The 22,903-nt window shown below is 36.7% G+C and overlaps 1 protein-coding gene across 1 annotated transcript in view; it reads left to right on the forward strand.

The window, feature by feature from the left end:
* The window catches only part of FAM184A (family with sequence similarity 184 member A), a 74,522-nt gene that overhangs the window by 20,942 nt on the left and 30,677 nt on the right, over nucleotides 1–22,903 (forward strand). Inside the window, exons 2-9 of the mRNA XM_075414152.1 lie at nucleotides 4,745–5,599; nucleotides 8,366–8,501; nucleotides 12,076–12,257; nucleotides 12,917–13,114; nucleotides 16,410–16,532; nucleotides 19,572–19,733; nucleotides 21,079–21,204; nucleotides 21,402–21,548. Coding sequence (XP_075270267.1) covers nucleotides 4,745–5,599; nucleotides 8,366–8,501; nucleotides 12,076–12,257; nucleotides 12,917–13,114; nucleotides 16,410–16,532; nucleotides 19,572–19,733; nucleotides 21,079–21,204; nucleotides 21,402–21,548 — 1,929 coding nt within the window. The remainder of the gene's footprint in view (nucleotides 1–4,744; nucleotides 5,600–8,365; nucleotides 8,502–12,075; nucleotides 12,258–12,916; nucleotides 13,115–16,409; nucleotides 16,533–19,571; nucleotides 19,734–21,078; nucleotides 21,205–21,401; nucleotides 21,549–22,903) is intronic.

The following is a 22,903-nucleotide window of genomic DNA, read 5'->3' on the forward strand; positions in this document are numbered from 1 at the left end:
GTTGGGATTTTTTTGGTGTACATAGTATGGGGTTTTAAAGGGAGAGGTCAGATTTAGCAATAATTTATTTTTCCTCATTAAATGTTCTAAGCAGAGCTCTCTCTTGGTTACAATTTAAGGAAAAAAAGTAATATTAAAAATGCAACTTCAAAGATTATTATGTGAAAAAAAATCTTCAGAGGTTATCTTGTGGTGTTCAGTGCCTGGCTAGCAACGCATGAGAGACAGCCAATTATTACATAGCATTTTATTCTACTTTGTACATAGTAATGCATTTGTAAGAGTGTACTCTGTGATTGTGGACAGCTTTTCTGAAAGACTGTTTTATATAAATTTGAAGTATTTGCCTGTATTACTGTATTTTTATATTATGCTAAGGAGCAGAAATTTATCTAGTAAAACCAAACTTTTTCTGGGTTTTAAAATGGTTATTTTATTTATTTTGTTTGATACTGGCCTTTCATTGATCATCATACATACATTTTAAACGCTTAAATATTACATACTTGGCATTATTTGAGCAACAGGAAAAAAAGGGGAGAAATGAATCCAATACCCATTGTAACAAACAGTATGATCACACTGGATTAGAGTAGAGGATACATCTCTGCATGAAACTAATACATCAAAAAACTTCCAGGCATTATTATGATTCTTGTCGATGTATGCTAAACTTTTCTATTTGCATCCCACTGTATCTGGGGGGTGTGACTTGTCTCTAGAAAATCCTTCTTACTGTTTCTCAGTATACCTTACTACTTCTGGCATCAGGCAGTTCTGATCTGCCCACGGATAGCAAGGGTAGGTCAGGCTCCTTGGCCCGTGTGCTCCAAGTCATTGAGAGGTTACGCACGAGCCATTCCTTGTTGGCCCTGCAGTTGGGTAGCTCATTGAATAGGTGTGCGGCGCTGATAAAGCCCTGGGATGGCTCTGGCGTTTCACACCAGTGGGTGCGGGCAGCAGCACCCCAGCAGCACTGGGAACAAGACGCTTCGCCTGAACTAGGCTGAATACGGTGCTCTGACCCAGGGACCCACAGTCTGAAATGAAGGTTGACCAGAGACAGAAGGTTGATGTTTGTGCAAGATGTGTAGTGAAGTTTACTTTCTCGTATGTATCAGTTCCTGTTTCCACATAAAATTAGAGAGAATGAACCACACACATTTTTGGGGGATAGTTTCCGTGCTGCAAAATGTATTTGGCACTTAATTCATCTTTAATAATACCAGTATTACACACTTTTAATTAGAAAAGTATTCCATCATGACTAAATTGCTGGCAGAAGCAGATGACCAAAGTGCAGCTGACCATGCAAGAGTTGGTCAGCTCTCCAAGCCGTAGCATCTGGTTTGGAGTCAAAAATATTTCTTGGCAAAATAGTAAAACTTTCATCTTTCAACCAGAAACAGTGTTGAACACAGGTGGTTGTTCGTATTGCATGTGGTTCAAGACACCAAAGCTAATGCAGCAACAGACTTGCTTAACCTCATCACACAGAATATAACTAAAACCTCTGTTAATTATTTGGCATAAAAAAGGTTATTAGTGTTACTAACTTACTCTCTGGTTGTTCTTCAGACTAAGGCGTGTAGTATTTCAGTAGATTCTTATTAATAATTATGTTACTGTCTTGTATTAAGGCATTTAGCTGGCAGTCTTGGTATTCTGGGAGAGAGCAGGGTTCTGTCTGCACCTCTGGAATGATATGCTAACTGAAAGTACAATAAAGCACAACTTAATTTTGTTTTCTGTCACCTGATAGCTGCAGTGTGTATGATGCATTTGGAGCGGAGCTGGAAAAAATATAAAATACTCAAATAAGCAGTTTATGCGTCTTAATAATACACAGTTCTACTGCAAAAGCTACTAGTATTTTTAAAAACATTTACAATCATGCCTGGGAAATGGCTTGTCCTCTGATTGAAAAATAGAGTGTGCAAAATTTGTTTTATCTGCCCACCTCCAACTTTTGCAATCTGCTGCCTTTTAAGTTTCAGAAACTTACTTGAGCGAGAACTATTTATTTTAGCTAGAATTTTAAAAGTATTGATTTGTTCCAATGTATTTCAGTTTCTGCTTTCATTTCATTGAAATGCTGTTAGGTTACTTTTTTTTTAGCTAGTACAGACTTTTTTCCTATGTTCCTATGCTAATACAGTGCATCAAATTCTCAAAGATAAAATCTGATATAGATATTCCATTACTTTAAAAATATTGAGATTTATGATAGAGTAATTTGAAAGAGCTGGAATTCAGGTTGCTGAAGAACATACGTTATGATACTAGATTGTTGCATGTATTTTATGGTATTTTTATGTTTTCCAGAAGATATCTGTGCCCTTCATTTAGGGAATGAATGGTGGTTATTGAATTTGTAGGTGTTCAGTGCTTTTTGTATGGAGTAAGTGGATGATGAGAATTCAAAGATATCTGCTGAATCCAGCATTGTATATAGGCTTATTTTTCACTTGGAATTTTCAGTGAGGGTGCCATTGCCAAATCGTAATGCCCTTGAAAATGCTATGTGATTTATACTTTCTGCAGATTATGGTGCTGCATAACCTGAGGCTGGAACACTGCCTGAAGTGAAGAACAACATTATGGCACTTTTGTGCACAAAAACAGGAGTCAAGGGCTGTGCTGAGCATGGGATTTGACCTGGTGTTCTGCAAATACTTATTATAATCACCTGATCATGTGTGATCTTTTTTATAATACCTTTTTAACTACATTGTCTAGCTTCTCTAACCTAACCTAAACCAAGGCGTCTTCATGCAAGATACTGCATATACTTTTTCTAAAAAATAAAAGAAAAATGTCATTTTTCAAGGTATTTCTGATATGAACAAATGAGTTGAGCACTGGGCACCATTTAAATGACAGGGAAACTAACCTTTGGGATCCGACAGCTGAGACTGTATGTTAGTGACAGGAGGGAGGTGAAAGCTTTGTGGGCAGAAGTTACTGCTGGCATCACCAAAGGCAATGAGAATATAAAAGGTTTAAATCTTGGGTGAAGGGTGTCGCAGTGATAGCTGTGATTCTGCTAACGGGATTGCTTGCGGTTTTGTTGTCATTTTTTTCAATGTATTAGAGGAATTTTTTGATTCTCAGTATATTAGCAGTATTAAGAACAGTTGCCAAAACCACAGAGCTATGTTTCTCCTTCTTTCATTAAATAATGTGTACATATATTAGAAAAATTAGGATAATGTAAGTTAAACTGGTTTTGGTGACTTTTTTTTTTTAAAAAGTTGTTTCCTTGCTATATAAAGATGAGTGAGGCTGCTATATAAAGGTGAGTGAGGCTGTTCAGTTTTTCTTTCCATCTGGTACTGTTTCAGAAGGTTTTTCTTTCTTCTCTCTCCCTTTTTTTTTTTTTTTTTTTTTTTTTTCCCTTAATCTGAAGCCTACCCTCAGTCTTTTTGGCACAGGTAACGGAATGGGGGGTGTTTATAATTTCAGACAATAAAATTTAGAATACAGTGTCTGGACTTCTGTTAAAAGGGGCCTTTCTTCATATTTTCTGGCCCTGAGGGCTAGTCAGCCCAGTCTTTCTCTGTTGTCTGGTTGAATGCTGATGGAGGACTGGTCCAGGTTCTGTCCTCACAAAAAAAAAAAAAAAAAAAAAATCCCCAAAGGCCATCTTTTTTCTAAACTCTTTGCTGCTTCTTTGTTGTCCATTTTTGTTGTTTCTTGTTCAAGATATGCAAAATATACTAATCAGAAGGTGTTTTTTCTGTTCAGATGTGTTTTATAACTCTGCTGCCTGTAACATATTGAGGTAGTGTAGGAATTTGTTAAAGTTGTTGGAGCACAAAATATTGAATTAAAACCACTTATTGCATGAAAAGGGTATTCACTAATATATACATATATATACACATGTATACACACACTTATCTGCATCTCTGTATGGATGAGAGTACTTCCTAGTTAAAAACCAAAAAGACAACCTACCTTGTTGTGGTACAATCGAAACATCCTGTAGGACACATCTGGTTCCTTTAAAACTTTCCCTGAATGTTACGCAGCTCTGCTGTTTTTCCTGCCACCTTGAGCTGCTTGGCTCCCTGGGCTCCCCAGAGCTGCCCTGTCAGCTACTTTTCTGTTCAGCTGACTTGGCTGGAAAGTTGGCGAGCTTATGTAGTGAGGGACCTCAGACCTTAGGAGATCCATATACACAGGATGCCTACTAGATAAACTGTCAAAAACGAAATTGTATCTGGGCAGTCATCAGGCCTAAAATCCAGAGCAACTGATCTTGGAATTTTAGGTGTTTCTAAAATGTTAACATTTGGAAAGGAAGAATTTGAGATTTGGGTTTTGTTCCAATTGTAACTTATACTCTGTGTGTGTTATTCTCTTCAAACCTCTGTTCAAATTTCTCTTTAGGCTATGCTTTTATTTCTTTTAAATAAATAGTTTTCTTTTTCAGATGTGTTGTATATGCTTTTCTCCAGTGGTATTTGCAGCAACAACATGCATATAAAGGCAAAACCTTCATCAGCAAAATCATAAGTTAAAAAGTATAGAAAGACCATTCGACAAAATGCTTAAGATTGTAATGACTAATACAGCGTTTATGGAGTCACACTCATAAGAACAGTTGGTGTCTTATTTGTATCATGAAAACCTGCCAGATGGTCAAAGCAACTTTTAGGGTGCCTAGGTGATTTTTCTTATGATTTCACAGATAACTCAAATGCCTTTTCTGTAATACAATGCTATTTCATGTTTGTAGGTAATATATGCTTTGAACACTAAAAATGATGAACATGAAGCTGCTATCCAAGCCCTTAAGGATGCTCATGAAGAAGAAATTCAACAAATTCTTGCAGAGACCAGAGAGAAGATCTTGCAGTATAAAAGTAAAGTTGCAGAAGAAATGGATCTCAAGAGAAAGATCCAAGTTTTAGAAGAGTCACTGGAAGATCATAAAAAGATGAAACATCAGGCCTTGACAGAATTTGAAGCCTATAAGGGGAGAGTTGAAGATATGCAGCTTTGTGCAGAAGCTCAGCATGTCCAGCGTGTAGTGACCATGTCAAGAGAAGTAGAAGAGATCAGAAAGAAATTTGAGGAAAGGCTACGAAGTTTCATACAGTTGCAAGTGCAGTATGAGAAGGACAAGCGTACAGCTCTGGAAGACCTGAGAGCTGCCCACAGGCTTGAGATTCAAGAACTTCTGAAGACTCAACAGAGTCAGAATGCTACTTTAAGTAAGGGGCAAGAAAAACTGGAGGAATTGCATAGACTGGAGCTGGAAGACTTGAACAGTAAAGTTGAAGAGTTAAGGCTGGAAAGAAAAAAACTTATTGAGGACTATGAAGGCAAACTCACTAAAGCACAGTCCTTCTATGAACATGAACTTGATTCTTTGAAAAGATCCCAACTTTTTACAGCAGAAAGTCTACACGCTTGCAAAGAAAAAGAAGCGGAGCTGAGAAAAGAATTTCAAAACCAGGAAAGTATGTTAAGGAAGAACCTGGGAAAGCTTAAAACTGAATTGCAGATGGTCCAGGATGAAGCTGCCAGTCTACGGGAAAAATGCCAAAAACTTCAGGTGGCTCTTGGTACAGCAGAAAACAATGTTCAGGTGAGACCGATGATATGTTGTTTCCAAGACTGTGAGTTTTGTTTTCCTATTTGTGCTGTCTCTCCATGAGGCTGGTAGGTTGAGGCGATTGGAAAATGTGAACTTAATTTTCTGTCACTCATACTTCATTGTCATGTGCTTCTAAATTTTTTTTTTATTTGTTTATATTTTAAAATTTATTTTAAGTGTGTATTTTTTCCCGGATTGAATTAATGCTACTTTATAGTCCAACAGAAACTAGAAGCCCCTATCCAGGGGAAAGGTTTTGGTCTCTTTCCTTTCAGCTGTTCATAAACAGAACTTGCTTGTTCTAGTCATACTATCCAGAGTGTAGTATACTCAAAACTGTTACCACTTAAAGAACAGACAAAAAAATTCCCAAACCAAACCCTGTTCCCCTCCCCACAAAGAAAGAAAGGAAGAAAAAAAAGAGGGGGCAAAAAGCTATGCCACATCAGGTCTCCGCATAAATTGATCCCTCCCCCCAAAAAAAGGATTTGGAGAGGGAAGGAGAGTGTTGGGGACTGGTACCATTTGAGATGTTATGCTGACAAACTGAAATGCTTGCTAGAAAAATTGAGAAACCACTTACCTACCCTGTACAATTTCTTGCAGAAATGCGTTTGACGGGAATGTCATGCAACTGACACTATAAATACAATTAATATTCTATATTCAGTGCAGTCTTACTTGTAGAGCTCATTTGTGACTACAGTAACTGAAATACTACACACATTTTCAGCATATACTGGTTTTGGCTGGGATAGAGTTAATTTTCTTCATCCTAGCTGGTATGGGGCTATGTTTTGGATTTGTGCTGAAAACAATTTTGATAACATTGGGATGTTTTAGCTGTTTCCCAGCAGTGCTTACACAGTCAGGGCCTTTTCTGCTTCTTGTACCACCTCACCAGCAAGTAGGCTGGGGCTGCACGAGAAGTTGGGAGGGGACACAGCTGGGACAGCTGACCTCAGGTGACCAAAGGGATGTCCCATACCGTATGACGTCATGGTCAGCCACAAAAGCTGGGAGAAGGAGGAGGAAGGGGGACATTCAGAGTGACGGCACTTGTCTTCCTAAGTAACCGTTACGCATGGTGGAGCCCTGCTTTCCTGGAGATGGCTGAACACCTGCCTGTTGATGGGAGGCAGTGAATGAATTCCTTATTTTGCTTTGCTTGCGTGCGTGGCTTTTTCTTTACCTATTAAACTGTCTTGATATCAACCCAAGAGTTTTCTCACTTTTACGCTTCTGATTCTCTCCCCTGTCCTGCTTGGGGGAGTGAGCGAGCGGCTCTGTGGTACTTAACTGCTTACCAGGTTAAACCACAACACAGTGTTATTTAGACACTAAAATTTCTTGTCCTTAAAGAAGGACAAGACACCCCAGAAATACAAAGACTGAAATTTTTGGTCAGCAAAAAATAGGACTGGGTATGCTGGACTTGCAGAGTTCCACAGAATCTTTTCCTCCTTGGGTTTTGGTAGCTGTGCTGAGGCCTGAAGAACAGTAATTTATGTGGGTAAGCTTGAGTGTCATGTCTTTTGCAGTAGTTGCTCTCAAGTTTTAAAGCCAGGAGTACATTAAATGTGATGGTCGTAGTAATTTTTGGAAGCATCATTGGGCAGAGTCAAGATGGGCCATGAGCTTTTCCCATTTACAGTCTAATTCCAGCCTGACTTTTGACTGTCCTTACTTCTTGTGCAAAGGCTACAGGGTATTGTGTGAAAGAAGACTGCCATCTTTATCAGATGTTAAATTCAGAATACCTTTCTCCAGTTTCACAAAGGGCTTTCGAAAAGTTCATTTCCATCTCTGTTCAGTTAACAAAGCAGAACTCTTACCTTTCAATTGACTATGTCAGGTAGGTGGGTTTCTGGCAAGCTGCAGCAAAGAGGAAACCCACTGTATGTTGATCATTCCTGCAGTAAAGGAGTTCATATTGGTTCCAAAGAAGAGGAAGAGTCTAATAAAGTATTTGCAGCAGATTTTAAAGTCAGGTCCTGCTCTGATCATCGTGAATGAGGTGACCAAAGGCATAGTCTCACCACTTCTGGTGTCCTTGTTTCATTACACATCCTGTCCAGTGTTTTCCCCAATTCTGGTTCCTGCTTTAGTTTCTGAAATGACCCTTTACTATTCCAGTGACTTGAAAGATGAGAAATGTGGCTTTCCTTTTAAAACAGAATGAGATATCTTTTTCCTTCCTGCGTCGCTGAGAACGCATCATCATTAGACAACCCAAGATATGCTATTGTGAATCAGTACATCAGACTTGTAGTGAAAGTTTGATTTACCTAATCACCTAGCTCTCATTTAATGTATATCTATGTGCAGCTTAATTTGTGTCAGTACTCAGCACTCACAGTTGCAATAAAGGACACTGTAAACTGCTGTGAATGTATAATAGATTCTTCAATGTGAAGATCTCTCAGGTACTACAAACCAGGTTTCTCAAATTGGCCCCCAAACTCCGTGGACCATTTTACTGTTTTTTATTTTCCATATACCTTTTTGGATACTGTCACATTTCTCTTTTTCATCCTTGTCATTCCATATATCCCGTATCTTGTAGTGCTTCAACAATATTTTTGGAAAAACACATAATACAAAATTAACATTATGGTAACATTACAAGATTTCAGATTTTGTAAGAAGAAAACTTGTTTGCTGAAGGGTCTTTCCTGTACATTTTAACCTAATGCTCACTTAAATTTAACATAATTTTATATAGTGATAACAGACATTATACTGTTCTTCCTCTAGGTTCTTCAAAAACAGCTAGATGACGTGAAGGAGGAGGAGATGTCATTGTTAAGCAAACACAAAGAAGTCGAAAGTGAGCTAGCAGCTGCCAGAGAGCGCTTACAGCAGCAGGCCACTGATCTTGTTCTCAAAGCCAGTATGTATGTCAGTAACTTAATCTGGAAATGAACTTCGTCTGTGTATTCTGGCCTTTCCTCTTTATGTTAACCTTGTGCAGGTTTAGAGTGCCAAAAGACTGTTCAGTGTTGTCCAGAGATGTTTGTGACAAGTTTGTGTCTTAAACTGTTTTGATATCATGTGCATTGTATTTATGATTCATTTTTTGTGTACTTATTTGTCCAAATGTTCTACTTCATATGGCACACACACATCTTCCTGGTCTTGGAATTTCTTGCCTTATCTGCACTTGTACAGAGTGCTCCTGCTGTGTATCTGTTCTCCACAAAGTCACCGAGACAAGCTTTCTGTCTCTCTGTCCTTTTTCAGTTGCCTTGTCTTTTCACTGGGACTGCAGTACTTTTCTTTACGCGTACTGTCAGAAGACTTACAGCTTATCAGTAATAAATCAGGGTTTTCTTTATAGCTGTTTTCTTGACTTCTCTGTGCTTGTTGGCGTATGGAAAGGCATAGAAAATGGTTTAAGCTTTGCCTGTACATATGCAAGTTGTAACTTCTTGGTGTTGTCTTTCTAGTAGACTGCTTAGTGGTAGGGCATGGGCCCAAGTACGTCAACTTGGTTAACTGTACTGTAGGTAGGACTGTAGGCTAAAAATAAGCCTCTGGCTTATCTTTGGCCTTGTTCAACTAGACCATTTGTAGAAATACCTGATTATTTTCCACACAAGTTAGCACAAGCCTGGAGGCCCTTCCCAAAAGTCGGCTTTGATATGATCACCTTGTTTTGAAAGCTGGGATGTTGCCAGACTGTGTCAGTTGGCCTTAGGGTCAGAAAATACTTCACAGCGCTAACTTGCTAATACTGTAATAGTTTGCTAATTATATGATATACTATATGTAATACTATGTTTACTATTACTGTAATAGTTTACTATTGCAGATGTCTACACGTGGCATCAAAATGTGTATGTGAATGTATGTGAATGTAGCCTGTATCATGGCTTTATTTCTGCCCTTTAAATAATTAAGCAGTTCCTACAGATGAGCGGAGTGTGTCTGCTGCCTAGGATAGCTTCATGCCTAGGACAAGAGGCATAGAAGAGCGAGCTAAGGTGAATGCTAGGAATAGTCTAGGCTATATGTTCGGACAATATGGAGGCCAGCAGGAACCCAGGACTGCAAGGTCCCTACTGTATGTAAGTAGCTAAAAGGAATTGGATCCTGCTAAGAGCATTTCAAATGTGATTCTGGCCTTTCAAAAAGTTGTGTGAGGCACTCATAATGACCTGAGACTGTTGGGGGCGAAAAAAACCCTGTTCTTGTACACTGCTTGACCATTGCTGTTTCGTTCTTTAGGCAGAGGCATGGGAAGGGTTCAGCAGCCAGACCCAGATTTAGTGGAAACAACCGTAAATATCCAGGCTGTTTTTCCATATTAATGATGGCATGGAGTCAGCTAGCCTGTGAGTCCAGCACCGGTCTCCTCTGGCACTGAGGTTTTTAGCTTTACCGGAAATTCCATTGTATGCACACTGTTACTGAGCTCAGTGGCACCATCGGTAGGGCATCTTCACTCTGCAGCATTTTGCTGCGCAGCAAGAACCAGGAGCCCTGTTTACAGTCATGCCACCAGGACTTTACCATGTGATATAATTGATTACCAGCCTGTTTGGAAATGGTTTCTGACGCTGGCCTGCTGCCATCTCCTTTGAATTTCAGCTCACACCTGGAAGTCAAAAAATCCTGCCCCAAAGAAACTAAATTCTCATACTTAATTACCATACAAAATATTTACTTGTTGTATTGCAATTTGAGAACGCTGTATTAAGTCTATTATGGGAAGTTAATATATTCTTCTTCCATTTATTCTGAGGTTCCAGACTGGAAAGAAAACTGCTGTGTTTCTTACTTTCTGTGTAGAGCATGAGGAATGGGAAACCTGCATTGTGTGTTGGTATTGCGAGGACAAAGGCTCTAGATCAGTGTTTATGTGCTTACAAGAAAATAGGCATATGCTTAGTACTTCGTGACAAAGTTGAAATTCTTGTACAATTATTCTCCTTGTTACATTCTAAAATCTGGGTTTGCAAATACATTTCTTAAAGGGCTGAACTTCTGAGACGAGGTAGTTATTGAAATGTTAAAGAAGTTAAGCGTACCTGTTATCTTAAGTTTTTCTCTTCAGTTTTTAGTTGTGTTAAACAAATATGCCAAAATGACTCTTAGAATTCTTCAAAGCTTGGTACAATTAGACCTGTGCATTGTTCATAAAAATACTGCTAATTCTGAAACATTTTTCATGGCCAAATTCCATTACGTATCCTACTGTCCTTCCTTTCACGTCAGTGTCCACAGGCAGCAAAGGCTAAAACAGTTTCCTTTTTGGCCCATGTAAAATGGAGGGGGAGGGAGTCTCTACTAGAAGTTATGACTACAAAAATTTAAAAAAATTGTTCTGAGTAAATAATACAGTTTCTTGTCTGGGTGCTTTCTTTATGTGAAACTCTTAAGGATCTCTGTATATTTCTTGAAAATCTGTTTAGTTACAACTTCAATTTATCCTATGCTTTTTAAAAATTAGCATATTTCAAACATGTCTATGTCCTGCAATTTATGAAAGGGATAATAGGGTGTTTCTAACAAAAGAATCCATTCCAGCATGGAATGTCAACTTAGGTATGACTTAGTGATGCTTCTACAAAGATGTTAAAACAGTGGGAGAATATCCTCTCTTTGTCTTTCAATTGAACAAACTTAGGAGTGTCCTCTCAGTTGTTGAGTTGAAGAAACCTATTTTCCAGAATAGTCTTCTGTCCCCTCCTAAGCCTTTCCCAGAATAACAGCTGTTTCACTGCTTTAGTCAGTTACCTAGTAGTAACATTTCCAATAATACAGCTGTAAATTCAGAAGAACAAGGACAAAAATTTCTGAAGTCATAAATCTTTTTCCACTGTACACAGATGATTATACTGTCTAGCTCTGAAGATTTTTTTTTTTTTTTAGTGTAGATGAAGAACTTAAAAGCGAGCCTCTAAACTGCAAAAATTTAGATCCTGCTTTACTGTGGAGAGAATGAGTTCTGTTACATCTTTTAGTCACATCCCTATAGCAAAATTAACAAAGTGTAATTACATAAGCTTTATAGCTTCAGCCGCTATACCTAGCATGCTGGTTGAATTATGAGTTTGATAAAACAGGAACATATTTATCATTAGACTTTAGTCTTTTGCTTTCTGTTATGTAGCTTATAGTGGGGTAAAAATGTACAGTTTTAGATGGGGTGAGTTCTTCAAGACAGAATGTCTGTGTTCATACCATTGCCTACCTCGACTTTCTCTCGGAGTCACTATGCAACTTTGAACAAGGCAAACTGAAAGTAAAGGAGCCCCAGCACCAAGCGCTCTGCTGTTGTTGGACATTTTTACAATAAAACTAAAAAGGCCGAAGTGGAGGGGAAGGTAAGCGTTGCAGTGAAGATAATGGAGATCCATATGAAAGCTTCTGCTAGAACTGGACTTCTAGAAATGGCTGAAGTATACTCCAGTTATGTGAAACCAGTGCTGTGAGGTTTTAAAGAGCTATTTTGTTTTTAGGTCACATTGGAATGCTTCAAGCTACTCAAATGACTCAAGAAGTTACGATCAGAGATTTGGAATCGGAAAAGTCTAGATTAAAAGAAAAACTATCCCAGCTGGAAGAGGAAAGAAACTTATTACAAAGCAAAACACAAAGTCTGGATGAGCGACAAAGGCAGCAAATTCTGGCCTTGGAGAAGGTTAAACTGCTTATTGGCTTTAGTTGAATAAAAATAACAGACTTGAAATTCTCAAAAAAAAACCACAACTTGATTGTTTTTTAATTTTTGTTTGATATGACAGGACTAGGACTGATAGCAGTACGTTCCCAGTATATCCTGTGTAGCAACGTACAATGATTCATGTGGAGTGTAAAGTGAGAGTAGAGGGAAGTCAGATTAGATGATGTTCAGACTGCTTTAGACATCTTCTAACAATTTAATTTAATTTTTGGCTTCACGTGTAGGTGTCTAGTATCTAAAGTATCTCAGTGAGCAGAAAGGTGAAATGGTTAAAGAACACTTAAAAAAGCCTTTCTCTGAACATGTGCTGAACATGTTTGAAAATACTAAACTGAAATTTTCTATAGACTTAATACCTGATTGCTGTTTTCCCAGATTAAATAGAGGAAAAAAACAGATTTTTTTAATATGGCTAGATTGCTGTGCATGGATATATTGAAACTACCTTTTTGGTTATGGAATTATTTAGTCAGTGCTTAGTGATTGCTCAGTTTGTTTTGTACGGAAGTTAATTTCTGTAGATTTATGTCACCAGTAATGTTTTTGGGTTTTTTCCTCCTACTGTTCGTGTTTTACCGGTTAATAGAAATAATTTTATTTTTCTCTGTCGCTTATAGAAAGTGCATGAAGCAAGGGAGACACAACGTGAATATTATGAGAAGGAGCTGGTGAAATTGCAAGCAAGATTGGAAGGAGAGGCTGCACAGTTAAAGGAGGCTCATTCCAAGACCTTAGAAGAATTGGCATGGAAACACCATACTGCAATTGAGGCTGTGCACAGTAATGCTAATAAGGAGAAGAAAAAACTACAGATGGTAGGTTTGTGTTTTCTTAATAATCAAACATACTACAAAAAGCAAATGATAGCGTTGGAAACATGTAGTGCATGGTTTTGTTGTATGGCCAGTTTTATTTGGAGTTACCTGCAGATCTGCTGTGCTTCTCTGAAGACAAACTGCTCAGCCTTTATTAAAATAACATATATCTTGCTAAAAAAAAAAAAAGAGCATTTATACTGTCATTTGTCTGCATACAGAAGAGAAATTCTCAGCTCACTACATCTTTCTTTTTGAGTATAGTAGGTGTATTTTTCCGGGTTTTGTGACCCGTATTCAGAAAGGTTGGTAGATCACTCAAGATCAGTTCTTCTGAAGGAGATGAAATATTGTGTTATCCTAATATTTATTTAAAATTTTCATAAACAGTCCAGAAGTACAAAAAGATATTATTAGTACTTGACTCTGTGTACAATCAGAAGATAACAGCAGCTGTTCCTAACTTACATCATAAAATTATGCTAACTGTATATCGACTATTCATTTACCTTTGACTGCAATCCTGAAACTGAAAGGCCTTTTTGTTTCACAAAATTGGCCTTTTCTTTGTTGGGACGAATAAGAGGACCAATTTTGAATTATTTCCTAATCTGATTGTATGTACATCATATACAAATTTTGCCTTATGCAGTAAATATGGGATAAATATTAATAGTTTAAGGTTTCATTATGCTTTCTGGTGTGTTCACAGGAAACATACCAAGAAAGACAGTTGTAGTTAGTGAAGTGCATCTTAGACTGATTTTTTTTTCATTTTGTTGATATGTTGCTTCTTAGCTTTACTTTGAATAAATCCCAAAGATTCGTTCATGTCTCCCACTAATGGAAGTATTTCTCAGAGACATACATGCATCTCATCTTTCAGGTTTACTTTCTTTTTAACTTTAAACATGCCTGTTATTAAAATCATGTCTCTCAAGGGTTTCTGGGAGTATCTTTCTTTTATTTCAGTAAAATGTGGGGTTCTTTTTGGTTTGTTTTCTTCTGTTTCTTATCAAAATAATACAGACAATAAAACAATATCATAAAATGTTTGTTCTTAAATCATTTAATGATTTAAATTAGGGAACAGCTCTATAAATGTGAGAAATGTGAAACTTTAGCAAGGGAAAATTAACTATGAAAAGACATGAGGGTCGGGATCTCAGTAAATGTTAATCAGTATACTGTCTCCTTTGTCAAACCTGTCTCGCTAAGCACATGTTGTGTTGTCTGAGTAATTTAAGGAAGAAACAGTCAGTCTCGAATGCAGAGAAGAGTTGAATTTAGTACGAGGAGGAAGCATGGTACAAGGAGCCTTGAGATAGAAGGCGTGAGTAATTTATTGGGACTGGAAGACTGAGAAAGGCACCTGGGGTTTGGAAATATGTGAAAAAAATGGAAAAGAAGAGAATTCTAAAGAACGAGTGTAGGATTCAAGAAATGGCTTAAATCTGTCTCTTCTTCCATCTATAAAATGAGCTGTAAAAATGGCATCAGTTCATAGGAGGATTATGAAAATAGAGCTGCTAATAATTGTGCAGTACTGCACAGCTGTATTGACGAGTATCATAGAAGAACTGATTGCTCAGTTATGAGAATAGGGTCTGAACAGCACTAGTGAAACTTCACAGCCAGCAGATTTCACAGTGTGAAGAAGAAAAATTCAGCAAGTCTCACTTAGCAAGCATCACTTGCCTCGTGTGGCAATTGATACCGGGGGCCCAGTGAAGAAACACGCGCTTGCTGAGTAACGCTGTATAGCAATGTATTACTCAAAGTGTAACCCTCTGTTTTGTCACTTTGTCCAACTTCTGCCATGAACAAAGAGATCGTGCAAGCAGTTTATACACAAATCATTTGTTGCCTATTGCACACCCTAGTGGAGTGCTAGAACTAAAAAGCTGCTAAGCTTAATATGCTTACCACCCCCATCAAAACACTGGAGGAGTCTCTGGTTTTAGATGAGGAAGGGTTAGTCTCTGTGGCTTCTTGAAAGAGCTGGATAACGCTAAGTTGCTGTCTTCCAGCTCCCTGGTTTTCCTTGGAGCTCTCTATACCTTTTTGTGAGAGTCTCTTTTTCCTCCTGAATTCTTAAGCTCTTAACTCTCCTCGTCTCTGCAATCTTACCAATGCTTGCAGTTGTACTTCTTGTTCCGTGCGTGGCTCTGGTCTGTGTATTTTCATAGCTGTTTCTGAGATGATGATGTTGATTTCTCAGAAATCTGAGCCCAGGGCTACACAGAGGCACTGAATCAGTGCTAAGCCTTGCATTACAGCTGAATCCAGAGGAGGCAGTTGATAAAGGAGGCTCTGTAGCTGCGTAGAAAACCTTGAAGTTTTGTATTACCTGGCTCTGGAGAACCTTACCTGGCAACCTTATTTTTCTTCAAGACGACTTTGTGGTATAATAATTTATATAGTATATTCCACTGGAATATATAATAGAGCTATTAATGTGTTTCATGTTAAGTATTTTGTGACAGAAATTGTTCTTCTGAAAATATGTTCTGAATATTAATAAACCTGAAGCACACGTTTATAGTTCTCCCTAAGAAAAAGAAAAAAGTTTCTAACATATGCATATACATATAGCATATACAACATAGGCTCAGGTAAGAGAAATGTAATTCGTCCAGCAGAGTTGTTTTCAGAATTTGGCTATTGCTCCACAGAGATGGAATGAAAACCGAGGTGTTATTTTGATTCTTTCCATATAGTTGAACCTGAAGACTAATTGTTGATTTCTCTTGGTTCTATGTGAATTTTATAGATATGGTGTGAGGCATTTTTCATTTATCATAATAGCCTGAAAAACTTCCCAAAGTTCAGTTTGGATTTTAAACTTTATTATATTCTGTGGGGATTATGTGTAGGAGATATAAAGGCTGAAGGATAAGCATATTATCAGTGTAATTTTATAAAAAGTGAAAGCTTCTGCATTCTGTCAACTGAAAAACTGTGAAAGCAGATATTGTTTTAGTAATTGTGATAATTAAATGTAAATTGAAACTAGTAGTGGAGAAGAAAGTCCTGTTTGTATTTATTTTGTGATTAATCAAGGATGTTAGAAATTAATCAAGGATGTTAGATTAGAAAATAAACTGGAAAAATAAGGTATCCATTATAGAAGGAAATAAATGTTCACATTTTAACACTTGAAGGAAAGGACAAGTCTTGCTGGAGATCAGGAATATTTATGCCAGGAGGAATCACTTTCATGTGGTACACCTGTACTTTGTGATGACTGTATGGCAAGTATTTAATATTTCTTCCATCCTTCTTATTTCCAAAGGAGTTGGAGCAGCAATTTGAGAAGGAGAAACTGCATTTGGAGGATGATAAGAATCAGCTCCGACAGCAGCTGGAAAACCTGAAGGAAGAGCTGACGACAAAACTGACTTCTGCCAATCAGGAGGCAAGGGCTAACTTCACTGTATCAGCTACTGGTCCTGTGTGCTAGACCACATTTCATCAATAATGATCTTGTGCTGAGAGTCCAGTGCAGAGCTAGGATGACACTGTTGAGTCTCTGTAGTGCCTTCTTTCTGTTTAAAGTGGAGTATTCTTCAAACATGCTAAGCTATTTGACTGCTGAGTGCTAACTTTAATGTCCTTTACAAAATTAACAAAGCAAGTGAGACTGAGGTACAAAACAGTTTACGTAAACAGCCTTTCTTATCTTCTCATTAGATACGCAGACCTCTACACAAAATATGTCAGGAGACAGAGGGAAAATTAGCTGTATTTAAACCCATATTAGTTTATAATTAACATATTGTAAATTCTGGTCAGCTTCCTGACTGACAGAAGTTCTTCATATATTTCTATCAAAAGATGACATGAAATATTTATACTAAGATCCAAATGATTTGCAATGTTTTGATATATACAATCAATGTGAAATGTATCCTATCTCAATACAGTTTTAATTTTTTGAGTTTGAAATCACCACCTTTTCATAATATAATCTTTCTAAACTAGAAATATATTCTATTGATATAAAAAACTTGAATCCATTCTTGTCTGGAACTTTTGCCTTGTCTCAAGAAAATAATTCATCAGTTTCATTGTTCAGCAGGCCGTACATAAGATTTCAGTGTGTGCTTTAAGACAGACTTAAGAATGAATTTAAGTACTTTTTTGCAGTGGTACTTTTCATTACCTTTTTCTATACCGTACAAGTTCTGGAGTCGGCAGGTGTTTGTCTGATTCTGGTGGTTTGCAACTTGCACAAATGTTAAACTCACTTTAGAACAAAACCGCTTGTTTTTAATAAATAGGAAAGATTGCTCTTCTGAAATTATATATTATTATTATATTAAAGTATATATTATGCTAATATATTGCTATATTATTAATATATCCATACATTACTATATTAATATGCATCTGAATGTATTGAATAATATATATTCTGAATATATACTTTAATATATAATATATTCCATTGGTAGTTTCAATATATTAATATATACTTTCAGAGTAGTACCTACCCAATGTGTGTGTGTGCGCGCGTGTGTATATACACACACAACAGAGAGTATATGCTACCAGAGTAGTTGGACCTACCATCATTAGAGCTCAGCATCACTGCTGGTCAGTCAGTGGTGAGTACCTGTTAGAAGGAAATACAGTCTCCTGTTTGATAGTTGTGAGTGCCTCTGCTGATACTGAAGACCTTGGAGAAGGTGCACGTTGAAGCTGGAACTGGTCTTGCTCTCTTAACAGTATGCTTACCTACAATCAAATTGATGAACATATGATGTATTTGTTATATATGTTAACGAAATCATACACCGGTTTATTTTTCATTCAGAATTACAGAAAGTTTTGTTATTTATTCTTAGCTTTAATACCTCTGTTGTATGTTAACTTTCTTTAGTGATGGATTAGATCTGAGGAGAGCACTATTGTTGTTCTATAGTCATTCAACACTCTAGTCTTTAATTTAGTTACTCCTTTATGACTTCATGTGGGTACATGAGTAATAAACGTGCTCCTTCTGTCAAGGAAATAACTTCAAATGTTTTAAGAATGAGTTTTCATTATCTAACTGCTATCAAGTTCAGGCTTGGAAAAATCCATCAGCAGACTGAATTAAGAAAACAGAGGCATAGCTAAGGAAAAGAGAACTCTAACATAAACTAAAATAAGGAATTAGGGCCAGCTGCTATTTAGTGATTGAGCTTATATACATTCTTATGCCAGGGTAAAGGTAATACACTGTATTCTGCATATTGACAGAATGAGAGGAAGTGTATGGGCAGTAAATTTGGGGTGGTCTGTAAATCCAGTCTGTGTAGTACAGAGGCAGTACGTTTTATTTTATGACTATGTTTAGCTTAAGCACACGAGACAAGTGCTTTGCTTGCAACCACAGCCTACTCTTAGATCTCTATTGACAACTGACAACAGTTTCTCAATGTCTTCACTGACCTGGAAGAAACTTCCCTGTGAAAACTCTGGCACATCTGTAGCTTAGCTCTTACATTTCTAATGCTGCTTCTTTTTTTGTTCACTTTGTTTTAAGTTATGGACTTCATTTAACAGTAGGCGTATATATTTATTGCTTTCTGTGGGCATTAGCTTAGTTGTAGCTTCCCTGCTGAGAAAACTGGTTTTGAACCGATGCCATCCTCTCTTCTTTTTGACAGACTTCTTGATAGCAATTGTCTTAGCTAAAGGATGAGGAAGATTCAGGCCTCATTAGGCTTGCTCCTAGTACTAAGCTATTTAAGAACAGTGCAATCTTAAATACTTGTCAGAGATTTTTTTGAGGGCTCAGGTTAAGTCAAGAGACAAACTTTTTCACATGTGAATCTCAAGATGAGGCTGGCTGTTTACATTCTAGATCCCCTTCCTTTCACCACTGATCAGCCAAGACCTTCTAGAAAGATTCTTTGCTTCTGTCTCTTGACAGAATAGTCTAAGGACTATTCTAAGGGTATTACTAAGGACCATATTAAACAGCCTCCAGCATTGCTTTGTCATTAGTAGCCTAGACGTAAGCCCTGTAAGTGGTATTCTGTAGGTAGCAATATGAAGACAGAAACATATACCCTAGCACAAGTTAGTTTATCCATTACATTAGAGTTTATGTATTGTGATATAGCTACTCTCATTATTTTAATTTGCATAAAACATGTTTTCTTACAGTAAAATTACAGGTAATTTCAGAAGGTAATCTCTTTCCTTGCAAAATGCCTCAAATATCGTTTGGATTTTTTTTCTTGTAAAAATGCTTTAATCTAATCTTTGATTTTTATAATGTTACAGGAATTTGTTTTTTAATACAGAAACATTAAGTGATATTAAAGGAGAACAGGCTGTGCAAACAAAAATTTGTCTAGGTTGGAATTAGAAATCACTGGAAGAAAATGAAGCCAGGATGATTTGTCTGCCATTAGTAATAATTATGTAAATTAGAAGTTTGGTGGGTTTTTTTATGTCATAGGTGTGTCGTCTGCAAGACCTAGTACGAAAAAGTGAACAAGGCCTTGGTACTGCAGAAGGACATATCTCCAGTCTTCAAGAAGCTCAGGAAATACTCCAGAAAGAACTAGAATTAACTAGAGCAAGACTGCGAGAGACCACAGATTCATTGTATAGTGTTGAGGTAACCATGATGTTGGAGAAAAAATTGTGCAAAGTACTGTCACAGTGATTTGGGGTTTGTTTTTAAGACAGCAATAAGCATCATAGTGTACATGTGATTGAAGAAGCTTCATGTGGCTTCATTAAGATAGATTTCTGGTTTTATTCTAAGCAGAGAGGAAAAAAAAATGAAAAACTAGGATGAGTTGGTTTGGGCATGGTGGGTTTTTTTTTTGGTCAATAGCTCATTGACTTTAGTACTAAGTATAACCTTTCCTTTTTCTTTCCTCAGTAAACAATGCACTTTTACAAGATCACTGCAATATTTGAAGTAGAGCAGCAAATACTAAGAAAACTTTTCCCTGAATCTGTTTTCATACTGATGTTACTGTATTAAAAAAAAGTCTGAAACAGGATATTGGGGTTTTTTTTTAATTTTTTAATTTCTTTCAGCTATGGTCATTAGATGTGTATCCTATTTCAGTTTATAACTATCTCTGTATTTTTTATAATTTGTCTAAGGGTCCATATGAACTACTGCATTCCTCTCTCTTCCCCTGTTATAACACTTTAATATTCATACATAGCAGGTTCCTGGCAATAACATTTATCTTAACAGATTTTAAAATACACAAATGACAAACTCCTACAGAAAAATCCTCACTTTAAAAAGTCTTGATTAAAATTTAGACATTAGACAACCATATTCACTTCTCATGAATGAAGCAAGCACTGCCGAAAAACATTAATGTAAGTATGAATTCTAGGTAGTACCTAATGCTATTCTAGCATGGTAAAATTCAAACAGAAATTGATATGAATTCTAAAGTTTTTTCTGTGTTCAGACTGAAAGCCTGTTTCTACCACGTTAGTCCAGTCAAGAAGCAGAAAGAAGATACATAAACTTTGTATCAAATCCAGATAGTTCAAGATTTGAAATTCAAATAATGAATATTTGCTGAGTTAAAAAAAAAAAAAGTCCAAAGCATGCTTGACAAGAACCTAAGCAACCTGCTCTAATTCAGCAGTTAGTCCTGCACTGAGCAGGACTTGATGACATTTTGAGGTTCTTTCCAACATAAATTATTCTGTGGTTCAATGTAACAGTATTTGGCAAGATTAATTCCAGAATAACTTATTTGAAAATTGCTTTTTATAGGAATGCAGAATTTTGTTCCAAAAGTAAGAAATATGAGCAGATGTACAGACATTAATTGTGTGTAATTAGGAGTTACACACTGAAAAAGTTATAGTTCAAGTTTTATGCACCAATTATAAATGACATTTTTGTTATAAATGCATTCGTTTAAGGTTTGAAATACTTTTTTGCTGCTGATCAGTCTCTATTGTGAAGTTTGTGTTTGCAGGGTGAACTAGATCAGGAGAGACAACAGCATGAGGCAATGATTGCTGCCATGAGAGAAGAGGAAAAGTTCAAAGTTGACAGAATGGCTCGTGACTTGGAAATAAAATGGACAGAAAATCTTCGGCAAGTATTATTTTTTTTTTATCATTCCTTAAATAAGAAATGAAGTATGCATTACATACAGATGTAATAGCAATTGAAATGTAGACCAGAGGTTTTTGTTGCTATCTAAGCTTTTCCAATTATTACTGAGTTCTTATTTATTTCTCATTTCTTGCACAAGGTCCACTGCATTTGAGTTATATGACCCTTGCTTTTAGACAGGAATGCAATAAGCTTCGTGAAGAGCTGAGGCTTCAGCATGAAGAGGATAAGAAGGCAGCCATGACTCAGCTGCTGCAGCTGAAAGAACGTGAAAAAAATGCAGCAAGGGATGGATGGCAAAAAAAAGTTGAAGATCTTTTAGACCAGGTAACTATGGTGTCTTTGAGAACTGGAAGTCCATTACAATCTAGTTACTCATGGTAAATTGCTACCAATTAACTGCATGAAATTGGTTGCGACATCTATCTTTGAAATGAATTTGTTAGTATAATGCTTTTTAAACCTAATCATTATTGAACTTTTTGAGTAATATTTGAAGAGGCCTTAAAATTACGTGCATATCCTTTTACAGGGTTTTTTGGGGGGACTGGGAGGGCGTTGACAGTCTCACCTCTTCACAGTAAGATATTGGGTTTTTAATTATTCTCTGTCCACCTACCCTATTGTAACTATTTACCAATTATAGTTGTTTGGATTCGGAGATATCCCTTCCCTTTACAGTAATGACACTGTACAAATGACTGAAAAGTCATATTGTCCCTCACTTTCTAGAACACGTTTATTACAGCTATGTCTTAAGTAATTTTGACCATTATTTTAGGATTTTTTTCTAAATACTGAGTTTTTAATTGCAACTCATTTATAAACTGAGTTATGCCGCATAATTCACAGAAAATACTTGCTTTGTACTTTTTCCAAACCATAAATGCTAGAGAACTAAGTTTATTGACTACAGTTTGAAAGAATAGCTGATAATGAACAAATACTTTTAAAGTAAGAGAAACAGATTTTGCAAGTCATTAAATAACTGCAATTTCAGGGTGTTTGTGGGATACCTTTTAATTTGCTGTCTAATTTGAGAAGTCTAATAACTGAATATGCACTTGATTATGCAGCTTATTATAGGAATACATACCAATGTATTTTGCTGACAAGGAGGTTTAAGCTTGTAAAATCTTGTGGCTTAGGCTCATAAAAGCGGGAGGTTTTCAGAGTTCATGGTCTGTTACTTTTTACAACATGAATGTAATAAGACTTGGAGTCATTTGATTTTAAGTTTCATTTACTGGCTTTACCCAAGCTTCATTTACTGTCTTCTCCCTATAAATAGCATTTTCTCTAGGAAAGTACAATTTGAGAGGGATATGTTGAACTCCCTGTAGTTTTAAGATACTTCTAAAATACATCACTTATGTTTACCATTTAAGAATACCATAATGAAGCTAACCCACGGTTTCAGAATGGAAAATCAGTATGTTGCAAATGAACAATTTTTTTCTGTATATGGAAGAAATTTTGGGATCGGAAAGCTAACTGTAACAAGGAGAGTTTTACTGGAGAATTTGCAGACATAGGAAGTGGTCTGCATATGCAAAATGGTTGGGCCTTTTATCTTTGTTCCTTTTACTGTACACACAATTTCATAACAGCGTGTGTGTTCAGAGGACTAACAGAAACTAAACCATAGGAGTCTTCACTTTTTTTTTTTCTTATAATCCAGC

The sequence above is a fragment of the Opisthocomus hoazin genome, chromosome 2, assembly GCF_030867145.1.
Source record: "Opisthocomus hoazin isolate bOpiHoa1 chromosome 2, bOpiHoa1.hap1, whole genome shotgun sequence".
Classification (NCBI taxonomy): domain Eukaryota; kingdom Metazoa; phylum Chordata; class Aves; order Opisthocomiformes; family Opisthocomidae; genus Opisthocomus; species Opisthocomus hoazin.